The sequence below is a fragment of the Oryx dammah genome, unplaced genomic scaffold, assembly GCF_014754425.2.
Source record: "Oryx dammah isolate SB20612 unplaced genomic scaffold, SCBI_Odam_1.1 HiC_scaffold_13, whole genome shotgun sequence".
In the NCBI taxonomy this organism is placed as follows: domain Eukaryota; kingdom Metazoa; phylum Chordata; class Mammalia; order Artiodactyla; family Bovidae; genus Oryx; species Oryx dammah.
In genome coordinates, this window is record NW_024070197.1 from 9,687,242 (window position 1) to 9,713,917 (window position 26,676).

At 41.9% G+C, this 26,676-nt stretch overlaps 1 protein-coding gene across 1 annotated transcript; it reads left to right on the plus strand.

Moving 5' to 3' along the window:
• The first annotated feature begins 959 nt into the window (after nucleotides 1-959).
• Nucleotides 960-25,211, plus strand: SLC6A16 (solute carrier family 6 member 16). The gene is made up of 12 exons (XM_040252309.1): nucleotides 960-1,134; nucleotides 1,977-2,470; nucleotides 2,907-3,064; nucleotides 3,253-3,379; nucleotides 3,597-3,772; nucleotides 4,007-4,117; nucleotides 4,294-4,535; nucleotides 21,287-21,473; nucleotides 21,813-22,014; nucleotides 22,156-22,315; nucleotides 24,239-24,401; nucleotides 24,612-25,211. Exons 1-12 carry the CDS (start codon nucleotides 1,034-1,036, stop codon nucleotides 24,870-24,872), a joined length of 2,382 nt encoding a protein of 793 aa, XP_040108243.1. The 5' UTR covers nucleotides 960-1,033; the 3' UTR covers nucleotides 24,873-25,211.
• Nucleotides 25,212-26,676: the final 1,465 nt, after the last annotated feature.

Below are 26,676 nucleotides of genomic sequence, written 5' to 3' on the forward strand. Positions count from 1 at the left end.
CTTTATAGAATGTCCGTCAGTTTGGGTTGGTGATATTTCTTCATAATTAGATTCTGGTTGTACAATTTTGGCAAGAATACCACTGAAATGATGTTGTGTTCTTCTCAGTGCCTCATATCAGGAAGCAAATGGTATCAATTGACTTTCATTATGTGGTTAAGGTAGTGTTTAACACTGTAAAGATACTATTTTTCTATTTGATGGGGAGGAGAGTATCTTGTGGGGAGACATATTAATACTAAGCACTTATTTTTGTCCCTGTCAAACTTTCTTGCATGAGCAATGATGAACAATTCTTGCTCAAGTCAATTATTACTCATGGCAAATGATAATTTTCTAATTTCATCATTCCTATGCATTTATTAGTTTGAATTTTACTGTAAGGAAGAGATTTTTCCTTTTTTCCTTATTTATATCTCTGTGGATTCATAGATTCTTATTTTATTCTGTGGGTCCTTATCTGTTATTATTTATCTTGATGCTCCAGTTGTCCAAGATTTGGCTGATGGGAGCGCTTTCAATTTGACTTCTGTGTCCAGTATCATCATTTTATTTTTAGTTTTTATTTATTTACATATTTTTTCTTGATTATTAAAGTAACACTTTTAGACAATTTACTAGACTGATTTAAAATCAGAGGGAAGGCTAGAAAAATACCTATAATCCTCGTCTTCTATATATTAATGTATTTTCTTTTGGCCTTTTCTTTCTTTGCATTTTTTAAATTTTTTTTCATTGCATTTTAAAATGTAGTAGAAATAGAACTAAAGATGGAAATTTACATCTGAGTTTTATTTTTTTAACCTATCATTGAAATGTAAGCCTTTCCTGAGCTACATAAGAACTCTCTGTAAACAGTGTGTCTCACAGCGGATTTACCCTTGTGACCCAGATGTGCTTGTGCTGTCTTGGCACCTACTCGCTGCCTCTGCTTTTGGGTGGCGCACTCTTTCCTCCTCTGAAAGAAAACTCCAGTTCCCCCTCTTCCCCTCTTCCACATCCTGTTTTTTTTTTTTTCCTTTTCTTTTCCATCATGATCCTTGCCTGTTCTCTTATAGAGCATTTGAAGAGCCAACAACAGATCAGAGTGGTGGAAGCACAGAGAACAGAGAGGAAAGTGGCCCCAGATATGAGGTAAAGCACCATCCACCTGTTGGGGACAGAGCAGTGGGGTGGGGTGCATGGTTAGACTGTGACTAGATTATCAAGAGATAATCACATCAGGAGGTGAGAAATGCTATGAAGACAAATAAAAGTAGGTTGGATGGAGAGAGTTGTAGGTAGGTAGCTACTATTCTAGATAGGCTGGCAGGGAAGGCGTCTCTGGTGAGGTGATATTTGAGCAGAAACCTGAGTGTTTTACAGGTGAAACAGCTCAGAAAAGTACAGCAGCTTTCCTAAGATTGGCTTACCAGGCAGATTTAGTATTAAAATCCTTTCTTTGATTCAGAAGCCCACTATAAATAGTACTGTCCTCTGTATGGAGTGTACCGCAGAGTTTTCAGAAACTTTTTGAGTGGAATTCCTCACTGTTAGCTTGGCTATTTGTCTTTATCCCTTGCACTGAAATGTTTCTAAGAAGTAAAACTTATGTGAAAGATTCTTTCTTTTGTGCTTTGAATTTCAGTGGTGGGAGAGACAGAAATGGGTCTTCCCAGTGGTGTTAGTGGTAAATAACCCACCTACCAATGCAGGAGACATAAGAGACACGGGTTTGATCCCTGAGTTGAGAAGGTCCCCTGGAGGAGGGCGTGGCAACCCACTCCAGTATCCTTGCCTGGAGAATCCCATGGACAGAGGAGCCTGGCGGGCTGCAGTCCACGGGGTCGCACAGAGTCGGACACGACTGGAGTGACTTAGCATATACATAACAGGGACAGAAATGGAAGGTTTCCTTAGGAGGTGTTGAGGACTGTTTTGTAACTCAGTCATGTTTTTACTCTAAAACCTAAAATCTAGTTTTTGGTGTCCTTCAGGTCTACTCACAAAATCAAATCCTCCATTGTGAAAGTTGGAGCTGCTCCTGAAATTCTCCCTGAAATGACAACAGAGGCCCAGGCTTCAGGAACGTCATTGGCCAAAGTCTCATCTGCTGAAAGCTCCCCTGGAGGTCACTCTTTGGAAGACAAGAGCACAGCCACCTGGTCTCTGACAGCCTGGGTCTCCGAGGTCCAGGCTTTTGAGGCCCGGGCTACGAGGGCTCAGGCCTGGGAGACGCAAGCTTTTGAGGCTCAGAGCAGGGCCAGCCATCCCAAGGCAACCCCTGTCATGGGGGCAGAGGCTGCCCCAATCCTGAGACAGAGATTCTTACCTGAGAAAGTTCAGGTGCCAGAGGAGGAGAAGAATGAAGTCCTCATTACTCGCCCATTCTGGTCCAACAAGGCTGAGTACCTCCTGGCCCAGATTGGTTATACCGTGAGGCCGGCCAGTCTCTGGAGTTTTTGCTACCTGTGGCTTCACAGTGGAGGTGGTAAGTCTGGGTACCAGGAGCCACGGATCCACAAGGGGCTAATAAGATGGAGGCCTGTCTAGACTTCAAACTCCCAAGGTCTCTGGGGCCTGTAGAGGATAAATACTTGGTATCCTGAGCAGGATAGGAGTCAGATGCCTGAACGTGAAGGATCATGAGATGGGTAGAGGTATAGAATATCTGAACAGGAGGATGGTGGGGCTAGAAGCCTGGGTCAAGGGTGGAGGTGAAGACTAGATGTTTGGGTCTTCCAGGAATTAGATACCAAAGAACTGGACGCCTGGAACTGTAAGGGATGTGCAGACAGTTGACCCCTGATGATATGCCCCTGGTGGAGATCACTGGTGGGGAACGAGTTTTTCTGTACCCGTGAAGAAGTCCAGGTACCAAAAAAGCCAGCTGGTTCTGAGAGCTCCTCCTTGAATCCCCTGAACAGGCAGTTTTCTCATCATCTACATCTTCTTGCTGTTCTTGATTGGGATTCCTCTCCTCTTCCTGGAGATGGCAGCTGGTCAGAGGATGCGTCAGGGCAGCATTGGTGTGTGGAAGGTCATCAGCCCCTGGATTGGTGGTATAGGGTATACAAGCTTAATGGTGAGGAGCCCTGGGCTGCCCAGGCCTACCCTTTACACCCCATCCCCATCCTAACCCTCATCTTGGAATGGGTCCCAAGGCTGCACTTCCATGGATCAGATCCCTTCAGTTCCCCAATCCTCTGTCAAATCCCCTCCTTTTTCCTGACCCCTCCGTTCCTCCCCAGCCACCTCCTCCCTGGCCCCTAGGTGTGCTTCATCAACACTTTGTTCTTGAATGTGATCACCTCCTGGATCCTCTTCTACTTGAGTCAGTCCTTCCAGTATCCCGTTCCATGGGAGAAATGTCCCTTACTGGAGAACGCCAGTGGCTTTGGTGAGGAGGAAGTGAAAGATGAGAAGGGGGGAAACAGAGAGGTAGGAGGAAATTTGGAAGAGGAGAAAGGAGCAAGGAGTGATAAAGAAGAGGAAGATTGTGGAAGGAAGAAGAAATGGGGGGAAAGGGGAAAGGAAGAGGGGGAAGTGGGGGCGGATAAAGAAGAGGGGAGGGGTCATCCTGTCTAGCAGACATGTCCAGAGCCAGGTCCCCTCAGATCCTGAATGTGCACGGACGACACCCTCCCTGTACTTCTGGTACCGGATGACTCTGAAGGCCTCAGACAGGATTGAGGATAATGGGCCACCAGTGTTCAGTCTGTGCCTGCCTTTATTCATGTCCGTGTGTCTTCTTGGTGCTTTCGTGCTTAATGGCCTCAAGTGGACTGGGAAGGTGAGCCACCCATTTTTTTGATATCTTGACATTCTCAGACGCTTTGGCCCTCATCTAACTTTGTTACTCTTTGATTTGCTAATTTTTCACTCTCTCTGACTTTTTATTCCCAGTAGCCCCTGACCCCTGCTAGAAGCTGTCTTCTAACTCCTCATTTCTGATTCGGAACTTTTGATCTTTGCTGATTTTTGGTTGACTCCCACTGGTACATGCTTTCTCCCACTCTCAATTCAGGTAATATGTGTCTTGGTATCAACCAGTGGTCTCATAATGCTCTGTTTTGTCGTGCGGAGTATAATGCTAGAAGGGGCAGTATTTGGCCTTCAGCATATGACAATTGTCAAGGTAAGGTGTATCTTCCTCATTCCCCTGTCAGGCCTTGGAGGACATTTCCTGCCTATTCTTAGGGCTTCCTTTCCCCATTATCTCTCTGTGTGTCCCCTCTCCCCCATTTTAACCCTTTTAAGATTCTCCTCTCCTTCTTTGACATCTTCCCTTAACACTTGTCTTCTCCCTTTTAGATATCAGCTATATACAACATGAACGTATGGCGCGGAGCAGGGAACCAAGTCTTGCGTTCCTTGGGCCTCGGCTTTGGCTCCATTGTCTCCATAGCTTCGCACATTCAATCATCCAGCAGCTGTCTCAGTGATGCCGTTATTGTGGCTCTGGCTAACCTGATCTTCATGATGCTTGTCACACCTTTTGTCTTCTCTATCTTGGGCTTCTGGGCCACACAGCTCACGCACCGCTGCAATGAGAAGTAAGCCCAACCTCTTAGTTGAGGATCCCTACTTCAGGGAACTACTACAAAACACAGGGAGCCTAACCTTAAAGTTGCTACAAAGACCCACATTCACACGTCTCAATCTCAGGTGCACTTGCAAGCCTCTACTTTTCCCTATAGTGGAAAACAGAGACAGTAGAATCCCTGTCATATATTATCCTTCTTAGAGCCCTTTTCTAGTCCTAGAAATCTTCAAACTCTGAGAATGCCAACTGTTCACCTCAGAGTACCACCACAGAGATATGAAAGCATTCAAAATTACTCTAGTCCCAGATCGCATCCAGAACCATAGTCATCTGTAGAACTCTCCACTTCTTGAATGCCTTCATCTTTTACTGTCAGCTCCTAAATTTAGGGATTTCTGTTGGTCTTTCATCAGTTCAGTTCAGTTCAGTCGCTCACTTGTGTCCAACTCTTTGTGACCCCATGGACTGCAGCACACCAGGCCTCCCTGACCATCACCAACTCCCGGAGTTTACCCAAACTCGTGTCTATCAAGTCTTTGATGCCATCTAGCCATCTCATCCTCTGTCGTCCCCTTCTCCTCCTGCTCCTAATCCTTCCCAGCATCAGGGTCTTTTCCAATGAGTCAGCTCTTCGCATGAGGTGGCCAAAGTATTGGAGTTTCAGCTTCAACATCAGTCCTTCCAATGAACACCCAGTCTATCATACTTAAACCGTAAAAGGACTCTTAGAGCTAGAGCCTTTATTTTTAAAATTCTTTTTATTCTTTAATTCATCCCCATTTTTAATACTTTAGGCATTAATTTCAAAAACACTCATGAAACATTTAGAAAGTACTCCTTGTATAACATGAAGATTGGACAGGTGAATCAGACCATAGACCTTGCCTTCCCTGAGTTTTAAGGTTTGGAGGGAGAACGGGAGGGGAATTAGATACTTGATTATATGGTCTTAAACTCATGATAACCAGCAGCAGAAGTCATGGGGAGGACAAAATACAGAGCTATTCATTCCTCCTGAGCTACTCAGAGAAGAATTCCCAGAGGAGGCAAACCTAAGCTGAATTTATCGATGGTAATCCTAATCCATGTAAATGGCCACTGTTTTCCTTCTAGAAGGTTGGGCATATTCAGACGCACACCTGCAAGAGTTCTCTAATGTATATGTTTAAGAATGGAATTGCTGGGTAAGGTTGGCACACCTATAGACTTAACATACGTTGTCTGATTTTCAACATGGTTTATGATATGTGAGAATTAGTGTATTTCACTTTCTGCACAACACTCAATTGAACTTGGTCAAACTTTAAAATTTTGCCAGCCTGGTGGGAGTGTAATGGTATTTTTAATATTTAAAAAACAGTTTATTGTATATTACATACATATAGAGGGACTTCTTTCGTGTCTCAGATGGTAAAGAATCTGCCTGCAATGCAGGAGACCCAGGTTTGATCCCTGGGTTGGGAAGACCCCCTGGAGAAAGGAATGGCTCCCCACTCCATTCTTCTTGCCTGGAGAATTCCATGGACAGAGGAGCCTGGTGAGCTACAGTCCATGGGGTAGAAACATGCATAAAACAAAATGTGTAGCACCCATTGTAAGAACTAGAATGATCTTGGAAGCTGTTCATGTATCTCTAATTATATCTTCTTTCCTCCTTCCTAGAGGTACCCATTATCATGACTTTTATGATAATTAGTCCTTTGTTTTCTTTACATTTTCTAATATGTATGCTTATCTAAGCAATATAGTTTAATTTGAACATTTATACAAAGCAGTAGTTAATGTATCCATTTATGTAGTCTAATTTGTTCATTTACATACACATTTTCTTTGTATTCTTTTGTGTTTTACTTTTTAAATTCAACATGTGCTTGAAAGATTCATCCGTATTGTTGTGTCTTCCTCTAGTCTGTGCTTTTTTAATGCTGTATAATATTCCAGTAAATGAACATACCACAGTTTATTTGCCCATTCTACTACTAGTGAATGTTTGTACAATCTTTCTAGTTTTTGGCTATTGAAACAATGTTTCTCTAAACATTATACATTTTCCTAAGTGCCCTACATGTGTGCACATTTTTCAAGGGTATATAAGTGAAATTGTTGGAGTGACCCCACTCCAGTGCTCTTGCCTGGAAAATCCCGTGGACGGAGGAGCCTGGTAGGCTGCAGTCCATGGGGTCGCTAAGAGTCAGGCACGACTAAGTGACTCCACTTTCGCTTCTCATGCATTGAGAGAAGGAAATGGCAACCCATTCTAGTGTTCTTGCCTGGAGAATCCAGGGACAGAGGATCCTAGTGGGCTGCCGTCTGTGGGGTCGCACAGAGTCGGACACGACTGAAGCGACTTAGCAGCAGCAGCAGCAGCAGTTATCTATTGCTGTGAGACATATCACTCCAAAAGTAAGTGGCTGAAAACAGCAGTGGTTTACTAATTCCTTCTGATCTGTGGGTTGACTGGAGAGTTCTTCTCCTGGGTGTGGGTGGGTTAACTCACATGTCTGCATTCAGCTGGGCCCAGCTGGAGCAGCACTGCTCTGCTGTGCATGGTGGTGGCTGGGCTCACTCTGCTTGCACGATTGGCAGGTCAGCAAAGCCTGTTCTCTTCCAGGAGGCCTCACCTTGTGGCTAGTCTGGGCTTCCTCATATGGCAGCTCACAGAGAATGAAGGTGGAATCAGAAAAATATCTTGAAGACTAAGCATGAGAATGCTCCCGTTGTCACTGCTGTTTCATTTTTTTGGTCAAAGGAATTCACAAAGACACCCCAGATTCCAGGAATGGAAAAATAGACTTTGTCTCTTGATGGGAAGAGCTGCTAAATACCGTGACCATGTTTCTTCATCTCCTGCATCTACCTTCTGCTTCACTAGATAATGCAAATTGCTTTCCACAGTGTTGATAGAAAACACACTGTCTCTGTGTCTGTCCCTCACACACACCCATTGCTTAATTCTGATATTAGAATATGGCTTCCCTGATGGCTCAGTGGTAAAGAATCTGCCTGCAGTGCAGGAGACACAGGAGTTGTGGGTTCGATCCCTGGGTCAGGAAGATCCTCTGGAGGAGGAAATAGCAACCCACTCCAGTATTGTTGCCTGGGAAATCCCACGGACAGAGGAGCTTGGCGGGCTACAGTCCGTAGGGTAGCAAGACTGAGCATGCATGCACGCACACACACTACACTGATCCTATGTTCCAGTGTTTGCTGAAAACTTGTCTTTATCCTGAATTTTATGGTCAAAATGCTGTGTTCAAAACTTACTTGGGCTGGTTCTTTCTCCTCAGTTCAGTGTGGTTATGTTATTCACTTGAAATACAGTTATGTTCATTTATTTCTGTTTATATGACATTTTAGGGCCCCTAATTTTATTTTATTAAACATTAATATGGATTCCAAAGACAAAATTATACAAGAAGATACAGAGAAATGTCACTCTCCCAGATAATCATGATAGTGTGATCACTCACCTAGAGCCAGACATCCTGGAGCGTGAAGTCAAGTGGGCCTTAGGAAGCATCACTACGAATAAAGCTAGTGGAGGTGATGGAATTCCAGTTGAGCTGTTTCAAATCCTGAAAGACGATGCTGTGAAAGTGCTGCACTCAATATGCCAGCAAATTTGGAAAACTCAGCAGTGGCCACAGGACTGGAAAAGGTCAGTTTTCATTCCAATCCCAAAGAAAGGCAATGCCAAAGAATGCTCAAACTCCCACACAATTGCACTCATCTCACATGCTAGGAAAGTAATGCTCAAAATTCTCCAAGCCAGGCTTCAACACTTCATGAATCTTGAACTTCCAGATGTTCAAGTTGGATTAGAAAAGGTAGAGGAACCAGAGATCAAATTGCCAACATCCGCTGGATCATGGAAAAAGCAAGAGAGTTCCAGAAAAACATCTATTTCTGCTTTATTGACTATGTCAAAGCCTTTGACTGTGTGGATCACAACAAACTGTGGAAAATTCTTCAAGAGATGGGCATGCCAGACCACCTGACCTGCCTCTTGAGAAACCTGTATGCAGGTCAGGAAGCAACAGTTAGAACTGGACATGGAACAACAGACTGGTTCCAAATAGGAAAAGGAGTACATCAAGGCTGTATATTGTCACCCTGCTTATTTAAGTTCTATGCAGAGTACATCATGAGAAACGCTGGGCTGGAGGAAGCACAAGCTGGAATCAAGATTGCCGGGAGAAATATCAATAACCTCAGATATATGCAGATGACACCACCCTTATGACAGAAAATAAAGAACTAAAGAGCCTCTTGATGAAAGTGAAAGAGAGAGTGAAAAAGTTGGCTTAAAGCTCAACATTCAGAAAACTAAGATCATGCCATCCTGTCCCATCACTTCATGGGAAATAGGTGGGGAAACAGTGGAAACTGTCAGACTTTATTTTTTTGGGGCTCCAAAATCACTGCAGATGGTGATTGCAGCAATGAAATTAGAAGATACTTACTCCTTGGAAGGAAAGTTATGACCAACCTCGACAGCATATTAAAAAGCAGAGACATTACTTTGCCAACAAAGGTCCGTCTAGTCAAGGCTATGGTTTTTCCAGTGGTCATGTATGGATGTGAGAGTTGGACTAGAAAGAAAGCTTAGCACCGAAGAATTAATGCTTTTGGATTGTGGTGTTGGAGAAGACTCTTGAGAGTCCCTTGGACTGCAAAGAGATCCAACCAGTCCATCCTAAAGGAAATCATTCCTGAGTGTTCATGGGAGGGACTGATGTTGAAGCTGAAACTCCAATACTTTGGCCACCTGATGCGAAGAGCTGACTCATTGGAAAAGATCCCGATGCTGGGAAAGATTGAGGGCAGGAGGAGAAGGGGACGACAGAGGATGAGATTTTGGATGGCATCACTGACTCGATTGACATGGGTTTGGGTGGACTCTGGGAGTTGGTGATGGACAGGGAGGCTTGGCGTGCTGCAGTTCATGGGGTTGCAAAGAGTCAGACACAACTGAGTGACTGAACTGAACTGAACTGACCATCACTTCAACCCAATTCCCACCCATCCTCTGAAGGAAACTCATTATTTTTTTACTTTATCCTTCTGGTATTTGTAAAAATAAGTAGAAAAACATATTTTCTTATTTACTTTCTTTCTTACACAGAAGATGGGATACTATATATACTCTTGCTTTTCAGTTTTAAAGAATTTAAAAAGATACCCTAGAAATAACTCCTTCACATTTGTTCCTTTCTTATTAATTTGCCTTAGGCCTAGTGGTATTGCCTGCCATTCTGTATATCTGCTGTTTTTCTATACTTCATAGAGTTCTCATTGCTGCTAGTAAGAGAGCCCTTATTATAGTTAATAATTGGACACCATTGGGATTAAAATCATTTCCTCTTTTAAAGATTCCATTAAGCTAATGAAAGTACATGTTACAAAATTGGAGGAATTTATATGTTCTGTACACCGTTGATCTTTGCACAGTGCACGTTTGAATTGCACAGGCCCACTTACTTATACATGGATTTTTTTCAATGGTATTACAGTACTACATGATCTGTGATTGGCTGAATCCATGGATACAGACCTGGATACTGAGGAACTGCAGATGTGGAGGTCTGACTATAAGTTAAAAGTGGACTTTCAACTGTGCAGAGGGATGGCTCTCCCAACATCCCATTTTTAAAAAAATAGATAACTTTCAATGAGCTTTTTTTAAAAAAAATTATTTTATTTTTGGCTGTGATAGGTCTTTCTCTAGTTGTGGTGCAGGGGCTTAGTTGCCCTGCAGCATGTGGAATCTTCTCAGATGAGGGATCGAACCCATGTCCCCTACATTGGCAGATGGATTCTTAATCACTGGACCACCAGGGAAGTCTCTAACCCCCATTTGTTGAAGGATCAACTACATGTTATTTGGAATATGTAAAGAAATCTTTCAACTCAATGAGAAGGCAAACAACCCAAGAAAAATGTGCACTTAACTTTTTACAGTCTAATTAGAATTAATATTTTACGACTTTAAGTGGCTCAGAGGTTAAATCATCTGCCCGCAATGTGAGAGACCTGGGTTTGATCCCTGGGTCGGGAAGATCCTCTGGAGAAGGAAATGGCAACCCACTCCAGTATTATTGCCTGAAGAATCCCATGGACGGAGGAGCCTCGTGGGCTACAGTCCACTGGGTCCCAAAGAGTCGGACACGACTGAGCCACTTTCACTTCAGTTTCACTTTAAGTGACATGTAAAACTGTATCATCATAATAAGACCCTTTATCTTCCCCACTTTGTTTTGTGGTTGTCATATGTACCACATACACTGAAAATCCTATCAAACAATGTTATAAATTTTACTTTCAACTGACATACGTATTCTCAAACTTAAGAGGAGAAAAATATCCTGCTATATTTGCCTGGATATCATTTTCGTGGCACTTCCTTAGTTTCTGAAGTTTGAATTTTTCCTCCAGTGTTATTTCCATTCCATCTGAAAAACTTTTAGTAGTTCTTTAATATTAAAGATATGTTGGCCATGAATTTTTTGAGATTCCTTCATCTAATAATGCCTTTATTTTACAATTATTTCTTGGAGGAATTGTGTGTTGACAATCCTTCTCTTTCAATACCTAAAAAATTTACTATTTCTTTCTGTTCTCCATTTCTGATGAGAAACACATCACTCAAATTGTTGTTCCCCTGTATACAATGTGTTATTTTTCTTTGGCAGCTTTCAGAGTAAAAACAATTTTTAAAAATTGAAGTAGATGTACAGTGTTGCTAGTTTCAGGTATACAGCAAACTGAATACACAAATCCATATATTCCAGATTTTTTAATGTTTAGTTTTCATTTGTTTGATTTTGATGTGTCTGAGTATAGGTTTTTCAGGTTTATCAACTCCTGTTTAAGTTTCATTGAGATTCTTGAATCTAAAGTTTTTATGACTTTGACCAAATGCCAAAGTTGCAGGGAACTTTTTCAGCCAGGCCACTGACTATTTCTTCTGTCATCTTCATTCTGTTATTTAGCTACTCAAGTGAATTTTCTGTTACTGTATTTTTCAGTTATAAAATTTTCCACTTAGTATTTTTCTTGTATCTTTTGTCTGCTGATAGTTTGTCTTTCTACTTGTTTCAAGAGTGTTTGCTCTGACTTCTCAGAGTATGATTATAATAATTGCTTTAAAGTCTGATAGTTAAAACTTCTGTGTCATTTTGGGGTTGTTATGTGTTGATTATCTTTTTCCTTGTGGCATATTGAGATTTTCCTGATTCTTTATACATTAAGTAATTTTGTGTTATATATATTTATTTTAACATATATGAGACTGTATTCATTTTCTTTGGATAATTTTTTTTTACAGTTTTTTGAGACAACTGCCCTAGTTAGATTTATGTTGTAAGTTTCTTCCCATCTTCTGTGGGCTGTGGACCCAATGTCAGTTTTTAATTTCAGTGCTGTTTGGATCCATTTAGTTGTGTGCCACTGATAATTTGGAAGCTGGGCAGTGATGTGCCTTATTTTCTAGTTGTCCAAGTCTTTGGAATGCTGTTCAGAGTCAGATATAACCCTGTGCTACCAAGAATTTCATATAACACTTTATGGGATCACCTTCTTCAGCTCCTTCTTACCTGAAGTCTCCCCAACACTTTCCAGTTCTTAAGAAGCCCCACTACTTGACTTTCTGCCTAGAAAACTAGAGCTTTAGTTTCCCTGTTCTGCGACTCATTTCATCAACTCCATCTGCCTCCAGGGCTACACATTGAGACAATAGGAAAAATATTTAAAGTAACAGGGATTTTCCTCCATTATCCGTGTACTTGGAACCACAGTTTATTTGGTCAGAGGATGGATTTCCATCTCAGATGTATAGGTACTTGTCCAGCCACCTCTGTCGCTGCAGGATGGTCTGACATGTTTGATAAAACAGAAAAGAACAAGAAAAATCAGGGGATTTCTCTTGTTCTCTCTGAAATTTGAGGCCTCTTTTCCTTGGGCCAGAAATATTGGACTTTTCTCTTGGAATTCTTTTTGTCCATACTCGATAGACAGTTCTTGGTTTCAGGCTACTTTTGAGTCCAGGCCAGGAGATGCTATCGGGAAAAACCATTGTAAATTCACTGCAAATACAGTGGTACTTTGAATTTGGCTTTCCTTCTCCGAGCTGCCTGTTGCTACCATTTACTTTTCAGAGTCCTTTCATGTACAGGACTTTGAATTGCATCAAATAAAAGTAGGGTAGAATGTACATCTGAACTCTGTTATTTCTGATGAGAAAGCATTCAAAAAATATTCATCTTACTTGGAATTGGCTAAGCTTTGTAACTTTGTAAATGTGTATTTTTCACCAACTTTGAGAACTCAACCGTCATTCTCTCTTTAAATATTTTTTTTGCCTCATTCCCTCCTCTCCTTTTTGAACTCTAAATTACGTGTATGTATGTTAAACTGTCTGTTACCGTCCTGTAAGCCCCCAAGGCTCTGTTCACTATGCTCTAAAATATGATTTCCTCCTCTGTTCCTCAGATTGTATAATACTATTGATCTATATTTAAGTTCACCAACTTGCCTCTGATTCAGTCCATCCTAGTACTTACTTATCTTATAACTGGAAGCTTGTACCTTTTGACTATCTTCATCCAGTTCCTCCTCCCCCCTGCCCCGATGCATCTGGTAACCACACATCTGATCTCTTTTTCTATGAGTTTCTTTGTTTTTGACGTATAATTGACCTACAATACTGTGTTCTTTCTTGGCACATAACACAGTAATTCACTATTTCTCTACATTTCAAAATGTAAGTCTAGATATCATCTGTCACCATACAAAGATATTACATAAATATTGGCAATATTCTCCACATGGTACAGTTTATACCTATGACTCATTTATTTTGTAACTTAATCCTCCTCACCAATTTCTCTCCTCCCTTAACACCTCCCTTCTAGCAACCATCTGTTTATTCTCTGTAACTATGATTGTGTCTATGACTCTGTTTCTGTTAGGTATGTGCATTCATTTGTTTTTTAGATTCCATGTATGAGTGATCTCATACAACATGTGACTTTCTCTGTATGATTTATTTCACTTAGCATAATATCCTCTAGATCCATTTGTATTGTTGCAAATGGCAAGATTTCCTTCTTTTTTGTGACTGAGTAAATATTTCATTACATATATATATATGTAGTTGGGTTGTTCACTCACTCAGTTGTGTCCGACTCTTTGAGACCCTGTGGACTATAGACTGCCAGGCTTTTCTGTCCATGGGATTATCCCTGCTAGAATACTGGGGTAGGTTGCCATTTCCTCCTGCAGGGGATCTTCCAGACCCAGGCATTGAACCTGCGTCTCTTACATCTCCTGCGTTGGCAGGCAGGTTTTTTTTTTTAACCACTAGCACCACCTGGGAAGCTTGGTGTGTGTGTACATACATACATACATACATATATATATATATATATATCTTCTTTATCATCAATTAAAAATTTTTTTATTTTATATTGGAGCATACTTGATTAACAATGTTGTGTTAGTTTCGAGTGTACAGCAAAGTGATTCAGTTTTACCTATTATCCATTCATCTATTATGGACATTTAGGTTGAGTTCATATCTTGGCTATTGTAAGTAATAATGAACATGGGGTGCATATATCTTTGCAAATTAGTGTTTTCATTTTCTTGGGTAAATACCCAGGAGTAGAATTGCTGGATCATATGGTAGTTCTATTTTAATTTATTGAGGAATTTCAATGCTCTTTTCCAGAGTGGCTGTAGCAGTTTACATTCCACCAACAATGTATAAGGGTTCCCTTTTCTCCACTTCCTCAGCACATTTTTATTGTTGTTTTTTGATAATAGCTGTTCTGACAGGTGTTGGGTGGTATCTTGCTGTAGTCTTGATTTGCATTTCTCTAATAATTAGTGATCTTGAGCATCTTTTCATGAGCCTGTTGTCCATCTGTATGTCTTCTCTGGAAAAATGTCTACTCAGTCCTCTGCCCATTTTCTAATTGGGTTGTTTTTAAGTTGAGTTGTATGTGTTCTCTGTATATTTTGGATTTTAGCCCCCTGCTGGTATATCATTTGCAAATATCTTTTCCCATACAATAGGTGGCCTTTTTTTGTTTTATTAATAGTTTTCTTCACTGTGCATAAGCTTTTTAGTTTAATTTGGTCCCATTTGTTTATTTTTGCTTTTGTTTCTGTTACCTGAGAAAATATATTGTTAAGACTGATGTCAAAAAGTATACTAAGTTTTCTTCTAGCGATTTCAGGTCTTATGTTTAAGTCTTTAATTCATTTTTAGTTTATTTTTGTATGTGGTGTGAAAAAGTCATTCAGTTTGATTCTTTTGCTTATAACTACCCAGTTTTCCCAACACCATTTATTGAAGAGGTAGTCTCTTCCCCCTTGTATATTCTTGCCTCTTTTGTTGCTGGTTTTGGATTGTGGTGTCTTAATTTTCATTTATCTCCTGGTATTTTTAAATTTCCTCTTTGATTTTTTTCAGTGACCCATCGGTTGTTTAGTAGCATATTGTGTAGCCTTCGTGTGTCTGTGGGTTTTTTTTAAATTTTTGCAGCTTTTTCCTTGTAGTTGATTTTTAGTCACATTGTGTTTGGTCGTAAAAGATTCCAGTATGACATCCGTCCTCTGGTGGGTGGGGTTGAATCCTGGGCCCTCTAGTGGTTAGGACTGGGTCTCCATCAAGCTACCTGGTTGGCCTGAGGCATCCCAGGACTGGTGCCAACTGACTGGTGGGTAGATCTGGGTCCTTGGGACTAATAAGCTAGAGGTACATTTCCAAAACGGCACTGGCCAGCTCCACTGTCCTCGTGGTAGAATGAGTTCCCCGAAATGGCTACTGCCAGTGTCTCTGTCCTCAGGATGAGTCCCAGTTTTCTTCCTCTCTGGGAGGCTCTCCAAGATCAGCAAGTGAGTCTGACTCAAGCTTTTTTCAAATTACTATTTCTGCCCTGAGTCCTGGAGTGTATGAGATTTTGTGTGCACCCTTTAACAGTAGAATCTCTATCTCTCATAGCCCTTACTCTCCTGAAAATAAGCCCCGCTGACCTTCAAGGCCAAAGATTCTGGGGGCTCATCTTCCCAGTGCAGAACCTAGGGGATGGAGAGCCCCATGAGGGGTTTGTACCCCTTGCTCCCTGGGGAGGACCTCTACAATTGTAATTATCCTCACACTTGTGAGCCACCTGCCCTGGGGCCTTGCTTATGCCTTGTCTCTGCTCCTCCTACCCGTCTTGTATTTCCTTCTTTATATCTTTAGTTGTAGAAGATTTTTTTCTACTAATCTTCTTGTCGTTCATATCAATAATTGCCTTGTAAATAATTTTAGTTTTGGTGTGCCTGTGGGAGGAGGTGAACTCAGGGTCTTTCTACTCCACCCTCTTGGCCACTTCCCCCATGTAAGTTTTAGAAATAGTTTGTCAATTTTTTCTTTTTTTACAAAAAGAGTTATGCTCTGCTGTTGAGATTGCACTGAATCTATGGATCATTTTGGGAAGAATGAATAATTAACAAAATTTTGTCTTCTTATTTAAGAACATGATATATCCCTATATGTTCTTTAATTTCTTTCAGTAGTATTCTGTAAATTTCAATATATGGCATGTCTTATAATATTTTGTAAACTTTTTTGTAATAATTTTGTGTTTTATGTTCTATTGTAAATAATATTCTGAAATTTTAATCATTTAACTGTTCAATGCTTAGTATATTGGAATATAACTAATTTGTGGGTATTGGCCTTGATAAATTCACTTATTTTTGTAGCTTTAGGTTTTTCTACATATACAATCACATATCTGCATATGAAGACTTTTACTTCTTCCTTTCTAATCTTTAACAAAATTATTTTACTTGCTTTATTTCACTGACTAGAATCTCCAGTAGAAGATAGAAAAAGTGAGAATGGATATTCACACATTTTGCCATTTTCAGGGGAGAGCAGTGAATCACTAATATGTACCATATTATTTGCAGGATTTCCTCCCCAGATGTCTTTAATTAGGTTAAGCAAGTTCCCTTATATTCCTTATTTTGTGCAATTTTTTACATAAATGAATGCTGGAATTTTGTTATACAATTACTCTACAACTACTGAGTTGATTGTTTATTTCTTCCATATTTTTAGTGTGATCCATTATATTGGTTGATTTTTGAATGTTTAAACATTCTTGCATTCCTGAAATAAACTCCACTTGATCATGGTATATTGTGTTTTTATCTGTTGCTGGATTAAGTCCGTTGACTTTTGTTAAGGATGTTGAATCTAGGTTGATGAGCAATAGCAGTATTTTGTTTTCTTCTGGTGTCCTTGGATGGTTTTATTATCAAGGTAATACTGGCTTCAGAAAACAACCTGGGTTCCTCCTCCTTCTCTGGTTTCCAAAAGAATCTTTGTAATATTATTATTTCTGATTCAAATTATTTGACAGAATATGCCAGTGAGCCATCTGGGCCTAGAATTTTCTTCGTGGGAAGGTTCTTAATTATACTTCAATTTATCTAGTATATTGTGGGGCTCTTTTTGTTTCATCAGGTGTTATTTTTTAAAACTAATTTAAAAAATTATTTATTTTTATTTTTGGCTATGACAGGTTTTTGTTGCTGTGTGGGCTTTTCTCTAGTTGTGGCACGCGGGGGCTACTCCCTATCTGTAGCGCGTGGGCTTCTCATTTTGGTGGCTCCTCTTGTTGTGGAGCACAGGCTCTAGAGCACAAGCTCAGTAGTGGTGGCCCATGGGCTTAGTTGTTCTGTGGCATGTGGGATGGCCCCACATCAGAGCTTGAAACTGTCCCTGGCATTGGCAGGTGGATTCCTATCTTCTGTACCACCAGGGAGGTCTCCCCTGGTTCTTTTATCTGTCTTCCATTTCTCTACTTGTTAGGTTCATATTTTTAAAAATACTTTAACATTGTTTTTTTTTAATAGATATTTTAATATCCCTGACTGTTAAGTCCTTCATCTGTCATTTATTGCTCTATTTTATGATTGTTTTATTTACTGGTTTTTATATTGATCAAGGTCACATTTTTCTCTTTCTTCATTTGTTTACTAATTTTTGACTGGAGGTTAGACTTTGTGAATTCTATATTTTTGCATGTCTGACTTTTTGTTGTCTTCCCTGAATGAGTATTGATTGAGCTTTGTTCTAGCAAGTAATGATACTTGTGATTCAGTTTGATACTTTTGAGGCTTGATTTTAAGCTTCAGTAGGGTGGGTCTAGAGCCCTCTTTTCTCCAGGAGTCCTTCAGTCCCATTTGGAAGGCATGGCCCTCCTGGACTCTCTGCTGAATACCCCATTCAGATTGGATGTTTTCCAGTTATTCTTTCTACAGGAGATCAGCCCTGGATGTTCTTTGGAAAGAATGATGCTAAAGCTGAAACTCCAGTACTTTGGCCACCTCATGTGAAGAGTTGACTCATTGGAAAAGACTCTGACGCTGGGAGGGATTGGGGGCAGGAGGAAAGGGGGGCGACAGAGGATGAGATGTCTGGATGGCATCACTGACTCGACGGACATGAGTTTGAGTGAACTCCGGGAGCTGGTGATGGACAGGGAGGCCTGGTGTGCTGCGATTCATGGGGTCGCAAAGAGTCGAACATGACTGAGCGACTGAACTGAACTGAACTGAGTTGTTCTTTAAATATAGCCTTGTGGATTTTCATCCTGTATGTGTGAATCTTAAAATTCAGCACACACTCAACAGACTGGATGCAAATTTCTGAAACTCTTTTTCTTCATAACTACATTTCCTCCAGAATTCTTCCTTGGAACTTCAACTTCTTTAGCCTCCCTGAACTCCTTCTTTGTCTCCCCAACTCAGTGAGACTGCCATGGTTTCCTTGTGATCTTTTCTGCTCTGCAGATTAGAATGTGCTTTCAGGCACAAAACCAGGATAATTACATGGTGCACCTCATTTGTTTTCCTTCTCTCAGGGATCACGGAGAAGACAATGGTACCCCACTACACTACTCTTGCCTGGAAAATCCCATGGACGGAGGAGCCTGGTAGGCTGCAGTCCATGGGGTCGCTAAGAGTCGGACACGACTGAGTGACTTCACTTTTGCTTTTCACTTTCATGCAATGGAGAAGGAAATGGCAACCCACTCCAATGTTCTTGCCTGGAGAATCCCAGGGACGGGGGAGCCTGGTGGGCTGCTGTCTCTGGGGTCGCACAGAGTCGGACACGACTGAAGCAACTTAGTAGTAGCAGCAGCAGCAGCAGGGATCACAGTTCTGTACTGCCTGTTCAGTTCAGTTCAGTCGCTCAGTCGTGTCTGACTCTTTGCGACCCCATGAATTGCAGCACTCCAGGCCTCCCTGTCCATCACCAACTCCCGGAGTTCACTCAAACTCACGTCCATCGAGTCGGTGATGCCATCCAGCCATCTCATCCTCTGTCATCCCCTTTTCCTCCTGCCCCCAATCCCTCCCAGCATCAGAGTCTTTTCCAATGAGTCAACTCTTCGCATGAGGTGGCCAAAGTACTGGAGTTTCAGCTTCAGCATCATTCCCTCCAAAGAAATCCCAGGGTTGATTTCCTTCAGAATGGACTGGTTGGATCTCCTTGTAGTCCAGGGGACTCTCAAGAGTCTTCTCCAACCCCACAGTTCAAAAGCGTCAATTCTTTGGCGCTCAGCTTTCTTCACAGTCCAACTCTCACATCCATACATGACCACTGGAAAAACCATAGCCTTGACTAGATGGACCTTTGTTGGCAAAGTAATGTCTCTGCTTTTGAATATACTATCTAGGTTGGTCATAATTTTCCTTCCAAGGAGTAAGCATCTTTCAATTTCATGGCTTAGCTGTATTATAATTTTTTGTAATTCTAATATTTGTAGTAACTTTGGGAATATTTTTATTGTATTATTTCTCATGATGTCTTGTTTTTATGTGTGTGGTTCTCTCCATGTCCTATTTATTTGACTGTTATTAGTAAGAATTCTTTAAGGCCTAAGAAGAGGGTATATTCATCCAGATAGGACTTTTGCTTTTACTTGATATATAGGGACATTAGAAAGACTCTAACTTTAGCTTTTGTGACAACCGGGCTCAAATATTTGGGCTCCAAGTTTAAGCTAGGGTTGACTGTGGTTATGACATTCTGGAACCTTAAAAATTTGCCCTTGTTTTGTCCTTTTCTGAAGCAACCTTCCTTGTGTTCCCTGTGGTGTGGAACAGTTGGGTGCAAGCTTCTGGTTCATTTTTTATTATTGAAGGTGCAACCCTTTGAAATGCCAGATTTAAGGGAAGACCTTCTGTTCTGATCCTTACTTTGGGCATGCTCTGGTGCTTTTACATCAAACTGCCTGGAAACTCCAGATATAGTTTGATGTATTTGACGTACCCTTCAAGGCAAAATTGCTTTGCAAGTCTTCTTCCCCCACTGCTTTTGTTTGTACTCTGATTTTTGTCCAATACTGTAATTCCTTATTATCTTATCAATATTTTTACTTTTCAAGATTTAAAAATATCTTTGAGTCTTTTAAATTATTTCCAGTGAGAAGTTTGGTCCAAATATTTAACTTGCCTATTACCAGAAGAGCATATAGTATTTTATTTTCTAAAATGTGATTAGAAATGCCGCTTTGTTGTTGCTGTTCAGTCGCTAAGTCATGTCTGACTCTTTGCAACTCCATGGACTATAGCATGCCAGGCTTCCCTGTCCTGCACCATCTTTCAGAGTTTGCTCAAACTCATGTCTACTGAGTCAATGATGCCATCCAACCATCTCATCCTCTGTCCTACCCTTCTCCTCTTGCCTTCAATCTTTCCCAGTATCAGGGTCTTTTCCAGTGAGTCAGCTCTTCATATCGGGTGGCCCAAGTATTGAAGCTTCAGCTTCAGCATCAGTCCTTCCCGTGAATATTCAGGGTTGATTTCCTTTAGGATTGACTGGTTGGATCTCTGCCACTTGCATTTTGCTATTATCAGCAAACCTTCCATTGAAGTTACTATAGAGCAATGAGCTGAAGTTTTAAGGATTTATAGGAATTAGCCCAAGTGAAGAATGATGGTGGGAGTGGGGTTGGTCTTGAGCATGAGAGAGCATGGCATGCCCTGAAACTGTAAGAAGTTAAGTGTGAGCAGAGTAGATCTGCAGAAGGTCATGGGGTAAGATAAAAGTTAGAGAGCAGGACCCAGATCAAAAAGTGCAAGAAGTTTCTCACAGCATAGTACAACTTCATGGGACTGTTATGCATATGGTACACTTAAGTAAATGCTCCTTGACATTCAGTTATACAAAGCTTAGAAGGTTGACTTTCACCTGCTAGTCTAAGAAAGAGGTAGGGCGTGAATAAGAGGTAGGGAGTGAATAAGAGACCCCATCATTAGAGCAGGGACTCAGAGTTTCCAAGAACTCTAGAAGACTCAAGAAGACTATAGGAAAGGCTTCTCCTGCCCCATCCCCTCAGGGTCATAAATTATCCAGGCTCAGAAAAATTCATGACTTTGAAGGTGGGTGGCTTCCAGATTTAATCCCAGGCTCTACCTTACCCTGGAGAAGGCTCTACCTTACCCTGGAGAAGGAAATGGCAACCTACTCCAGTGTTCTTGCCTGGAGAACCCCAGGGATGGGGGAGCCTGGTGGGCTGCCGTCTGTGGGGTCGCACAGAGTCGGACATGACTGAAGCGATTTAGCAGCAGCAGCTACCTTACCCAGATCAGTAACATGATGTCCTTTCTTATCTGGAAGATAAGGGAAAAGCAGATCATTTTCTAAGGAGCAAAATGATTCTATGTAATTCAACTCCTTATCCTCAGGAATACTGAAACACTTCTGAAGCTGGTAAACATGGGGATACTGCCTCCTGAGGCCCAGCCACCTCAAAATCTGATTGGTAACCCAACCTCTATCTTCACCTCCTGGTTCAACAGCCTCTCCAACCCCATCAAGAAGGAGGTCCTCAGCCATGTGGCTGAGTGCAACTTAGAGGAGCAGTTTTTGCAGGTCAGTAAAAATAGGTGAATGAGTCCTAGAGTTCCTTCAAAACCTTTTGTAAAACAGAAATTTCAGCTTTTATTGGCACCAGAAAAAAAATCCCAGAAGCACCAGGATAAGCTGCAACCTTGGTAATGCAAAGAACTATAGTTTGCAGAATGCCCTTCTATGAGTAATACTAGGTGGATTGGTTTTCCATGTCAGAGGGTCAGCTTGGAAATCTGGTTTTCTCAGTGATGCAGGGGTTTTAAGAAAATTTTCAGGAAAGATAGAATATATCTCTGTACTTTTTGTTGTTTTTGTTAAATTCAAGGACACTTTAACTCCTCTCCTTTCTCCCCTTCACAGATTCAGGGGAGCACAAACTTTGCTTTCCTGGCCTTCATTGAAGCCATGTCTTTTATTCCTGGGTCTGTCTTCTGGTCCTTCCTGTTCTTCGTAATGTTGCTGAACCTGGAGATGTCCGCCATGATAGGGATCATGGACAGCATCATTACCTCTCTCCAGGACATCTTTATTTCTGTCCAGAAATATACAAAGCTGTTTACAGGTACTCTGACCTACGTGTGTAAAGCCATCAATGACCCTGACTTCATTCAGACTGTTTTATGGCCCTAGTCTATCACCTCTGCTTAGCCCTTGTTACCCAGCCAAACCTCTGACCTTGATCTAAATCCAATGTTCCCTCCAGTGGTTGTCTTAATGCTCATGTTCCTGTGTGGCCTCTTCTTCATTCGACCGTCAGGCAGCTACTACATCAGACTGCTATCTGACTACTGGACAATCCTCCCTATAATCATCGTCGTCATGTTTGAAAACTTGGCTGTGAAATGGGCCAGAGAGGCCAACAGGTGATAGCTTGGGTCTATAGGGAAGGTTGATCCCTTTCTTGTTGCCTCTATTTTCACTTGACAAGAGTGACATAGGGACCCTTAACTTCAGGGAACTCCAGGGCCCTCGGAGAAACCTTTTGATTCATTCATTCATTTAATATATTTCTGGGGTGCTTAATATGTTCTGGGAACTGTTTCAGTAATCAAGGACAGAGCATTGAGTAAAACAAGCATTGAGTAAAAGTCCCTATCCCCAGGGAGTTTACATTCTAGTGGTAGAGATTCATAATAATAACCAAATGAACAAATACAAATGGCAAGAGGTGATAACTGACAGAAAAATCAAAAAGTGAGATAAGATGATCAAGAGTGGGAGTGTGTGCTATCAATAACTTTGATAGGATCACAGGGAAGTCCTCTCTGGTAAGGTGACATTTGAGCAGACTCCTGAATGAAATGAGAGGAGGAACCATGAAAAGATTTTGAGACAGCATTCCAAGTAGAGAAAACAGTAAGTACCAAAGCAAGAGGAAGCATTATTTCTGAAGTTTTTGAGCAACAAGGACATCAGAGATTAGAATAGAATGTTATGAGTGGATGCCAAAGAGGTAATGGGAGATGGTGTAGGACTTTTTAGCTATGGCAGGACTTAGTTTTTTATGTAGAATGAGAGAGGAGGCATGGAAGGGTTTTGAGAAGGGGATTGACATTATCAGGTTTGTTTTTTCAAAAAGATACCTGTGATTGATTGTTGTATGATGAATAGACTATGAGGAATCAAGAGTGAAGCAAGGAGAGCAGTTAGGAGCTATTGTAATATTCCAAATGGGAGTTAATGAATGGCTTGGGCTAAGGTGGGAGAGGTGTAGGTTGAGAGATGTGGTCTAATTCTGCAAGGAAAAGCTACTAAGGAAGAGGGAACAGGATAATCAGGAACATTAAGCATAACTGTGGAAGAAAGAGTGGGAAAATCCAAATAAAATACAAGGAATACAAACAACTCCCAGGCCCAATTTTTAAACAGGCAGATGTGTAGTCATCCACATGGTATAATTTAAGGGTAGAAGTTTCAGGTGGCAGCATTTTCAGCTGACAGTGGTTCTTGGAGTCAGCTTACTCACTCATTAACTCACATGTATCTTGAATCTTTCTTTGTGTCAAGAAAGCCTTGTGGTACTGGGGTACAAATGAATGGAATAAGCTCCTCCTCTCAAAGAGTGCAGAGTCCAAGGAGAAAGACAAGTATGAGCAGACAATCCCAGAACAAGAAGGAAAGCCTATAGTAGAGGTAGCCTGGGACATTTAGGGGCATCTGGAGAGTCGGGGAAAGCATCCTAGGTAGAGGATGGTTGAGCTTAGTCTGGACAGATGAATATGCAGACAAAGAGGGAGAGAGAAGGGCACTCTAGACCAAAGGACTCCATTTGTGTATTCATTGAGATTGAGAACATGCAGTAAAGGACGATGAATATATTGGCTGGAAGAAGCTAAGAAAAGCTTGTGACCCCATAGACTGCAGCCTACCAGGCTCCTCTGTCCATGGCATTTTCCAGGAAATAGTACTGGAGTGGATTGCCATTTCCTTCTCCAGGAAAGAAAAGCTGAAGGAGGGTCAAATGTTACTCTTTTAGAGTCTGTGTTGTTCACTATGGATAAATACCCAGCAACTAGAAGAATCCCTGGTATGTCATAGACGCTCTCATATTCACAGAATGAATGAAAGGGACTTGGCCTTTATCCTGAGGGCATTGATATCCATGAAATGTTTTTGAGCAGTAGAGGAATATTTGAAATTTTTTCTTGTGTAGGGATAGAAGATTGAGAAGAAGATAGAGGATGAGGCTTGAGCTGAGGCAGGGGCTAAGGTCTGGCTGATCTTGTCCTCCAAGACCTGGTAAGGCCCAACTGGGCCTTCTACAGTCTTGTGGCCCTTCCTCTCAGTTTCTTTGCAGACATGGCTAACCTGTGGGGCCATCCTATGTACTCCATCATTTGTTGGCTGTGGTCCTGTCTAATTCCAGTTGTGCTGCTAGCCCTGTCTGTGACCACTGTATTTCAACTATCTCTGAAGAATGTCACGTATCTGGCCTGGGACTCAAGCACTGTAAGTCGCCCTCCTCAGACCCCCGACCTTCATAGGGAGTGGGGGGCTAGATTTTTCAATCCACACTTGGTCTAAAGACTATCATCTCATTCTCCGATTCCCTGAAAATTCTTAGTCCTCTGTCCTGGTTCTCCTCTGACCCTCCCCTTCCCCAGTCCTTCCTCTTCTGGGAACTTCTACGTTCTGAACCCCTTTCCCATCTCTCCACAGTCAAAAGAAACGGTTCAACAATACCCATCATGGGGGCTGTTCACATTGGTCAGCTTTTTACTCATTGTCATCCTTCCCATCCCTATATACTTTGTATATTGCTTTACTCATGGGATTCCCTTCAACTCCACCAGCTGGGACAAGCCTGTGATATCCTCCAAGTCCTTACCCCTAAGTTTCCAACTGACACCCATTAAAGAGGTCGAAAACGAAGAAATCCTCCAAGGTGATACTGAAATTGCTGATCAACCTGTAGTGTGACTTCCTATTTATTTGGCCTGACATCATATATCCCTCAAAACGGCTTTTAATAGGCAAGTCAATATCAAATTGCAACTGTTGATATCTCTAGACCCAGAGCTGCTTTTATTCCCAAGGATAGGGACATTTTTGGGTGGGGTGGGGGAGCTCATGGAGCCTGGCTTTGCAGTTCGTCTCCTAGACCACATCTTCCCTGGTTACTACTTTCATTGTGTTTTTCCCATCCCTTCCTCAGTATATACACTTACCATTTTATATGCCATTGGTGATGCCTACAGAACCTGCTTCTCAACTGGTCTACCCAGTTTCTGGAATGAATCTGGAGGAATAATGCTGTTGGTCAATAAATTAGTCCACTGGGATTCTAAGCACTGGGTGTGAGCAGATTTTTTTTTCTTCTTCTATAAATATCTCAGATGTTCAGTCTTCCTCTCATGAGGCTTCCATTCTTTTGAGAGCCAAATGTCCAGCCCTGAGTTCCTGCCTTTCCTTGCCATGGTAAATTAAATGCTAGATTACTCGACTTGCTTTATCCAAGGATTGACCTTGAGCCAGAAGAAACCCAGGAAATGGTGACTTCAATAAAGATGTAAAGGGTACTAATACACTTGCTGATGGGAAGTGGTAAACCCTATCATTCGTCTAAAAATTAATTTTCAATAGATTCCAGGACTGTTGCGGACTCTGTATCTGTGAATTGACACACAACCAGCTTGGGGAACTACCGAATTGTATTGCTGAGCCCATCAGGGTCCCATATCTGCTTGGTAAGAGAAACATGGCAGGTTTTACCACAGAGCTTAAGTCAAATGAATTTGCCTAGTGGATGATAGGGCTTCCCTGGTGGCTCAGACGGTAAAGAATCTGACTGCAATGCGGAAGACTCGGTTTCGATCCCTAGGTCAGGAAGATCCCCTGGAGGAGCAAATGGCAACCCACTGCAGTATTCTTGCTTGGAGAATTCCTTGGACAGAGTAGCCTGGACGGCTACAGTCATGGGGTCGCAAGAGAGCGGGACACTACTGAATGACTAACATACTTGGCTCCTCTGTCCATGGGATTCTCCAGGCAAGAATACTGGAGTGGGTTGCCATTTCCTTCTCCAGCGTATCTTCCCGACCCAGGGATTGAACCCGTGTCTCTTGCATTGTAAGCGGATTCTTTACAGCTGAGCCGCTGGGGAACCCCCACAGTGGATGATAACTATTTCAAAACTTGTGTGTGTGCGGGGGTGAGTCCATAACAGCTGAAGCACTTCTCAAGAGGAGGTGAGGTCAGTCCCTTAGGAACTGGGGATTGGAGGCTGTGGGTGGAGGTTTTGGAGACTTCCGAAGATCCAGGGAATGGGTTTCCCTTAAACGCTCAAGAGATCCCAGGACTTCAGATTGCTTAGGACTCACAGGGAGGTTGTCCCTGTTTAAGTTTCTGTGACAAAAGAAGAAAGAGCGGACATCCTCCACCACTGGAGCGTGGGGCCCCTAGGTGAGTCTGGTGAATGGGAAGAGCAGAGAACCCAGATATCTCTGGACCTCGGACGTTTCGAGCTCAAGCTTGAGGACTGCAGGGCTGGAATGGATGTGAACCTCCAGGTCATCACCCATTGGCTCCGGTACCTTGGTAGCCCCACCCTCCCAAGCTCCTTCCTTCCTGCCGCGCCTCCCCACTCCCCACCCCAATCCAAACGATCCGTCCGCTTCAAGTCCCGTTCTATTGAGTCGGGTAAGGTGGGAATCAGAGACAGGAGGCAGTCACCGTCTCATGATCAAATAGTCTTTGAGTTTTCAGCCTCCTCCTATCTGGGAAA

What these genes read in the sequence shown, in the direction of transcription:
- SLC6A16 (XM_040252309.1), top strand. Translation starts at nt 1,034, where the DNA reads ATGATCCTTGCCTGTTCTCTTATAGAGCATTTGAAGAGCCAACAACAG. An exon ending in TAGGGTATACAAGCTTAATG is followed by an intron (nt 3,065 to 3,252) that starts GTGAGGAGCCCT and finishes CCTGGCCCCTAG; the next exon opens with GTGTGCTTCATCAACACTTT. An exon ending in ACGCACCGCTGCAATGAGAA is followed by an intron (nt 4,536 to 21,286) that starts GTAAGCCCAACC and finishes CCTTATCCTCAG; the next exon opens with GAATACTGAAACACTTCTGA.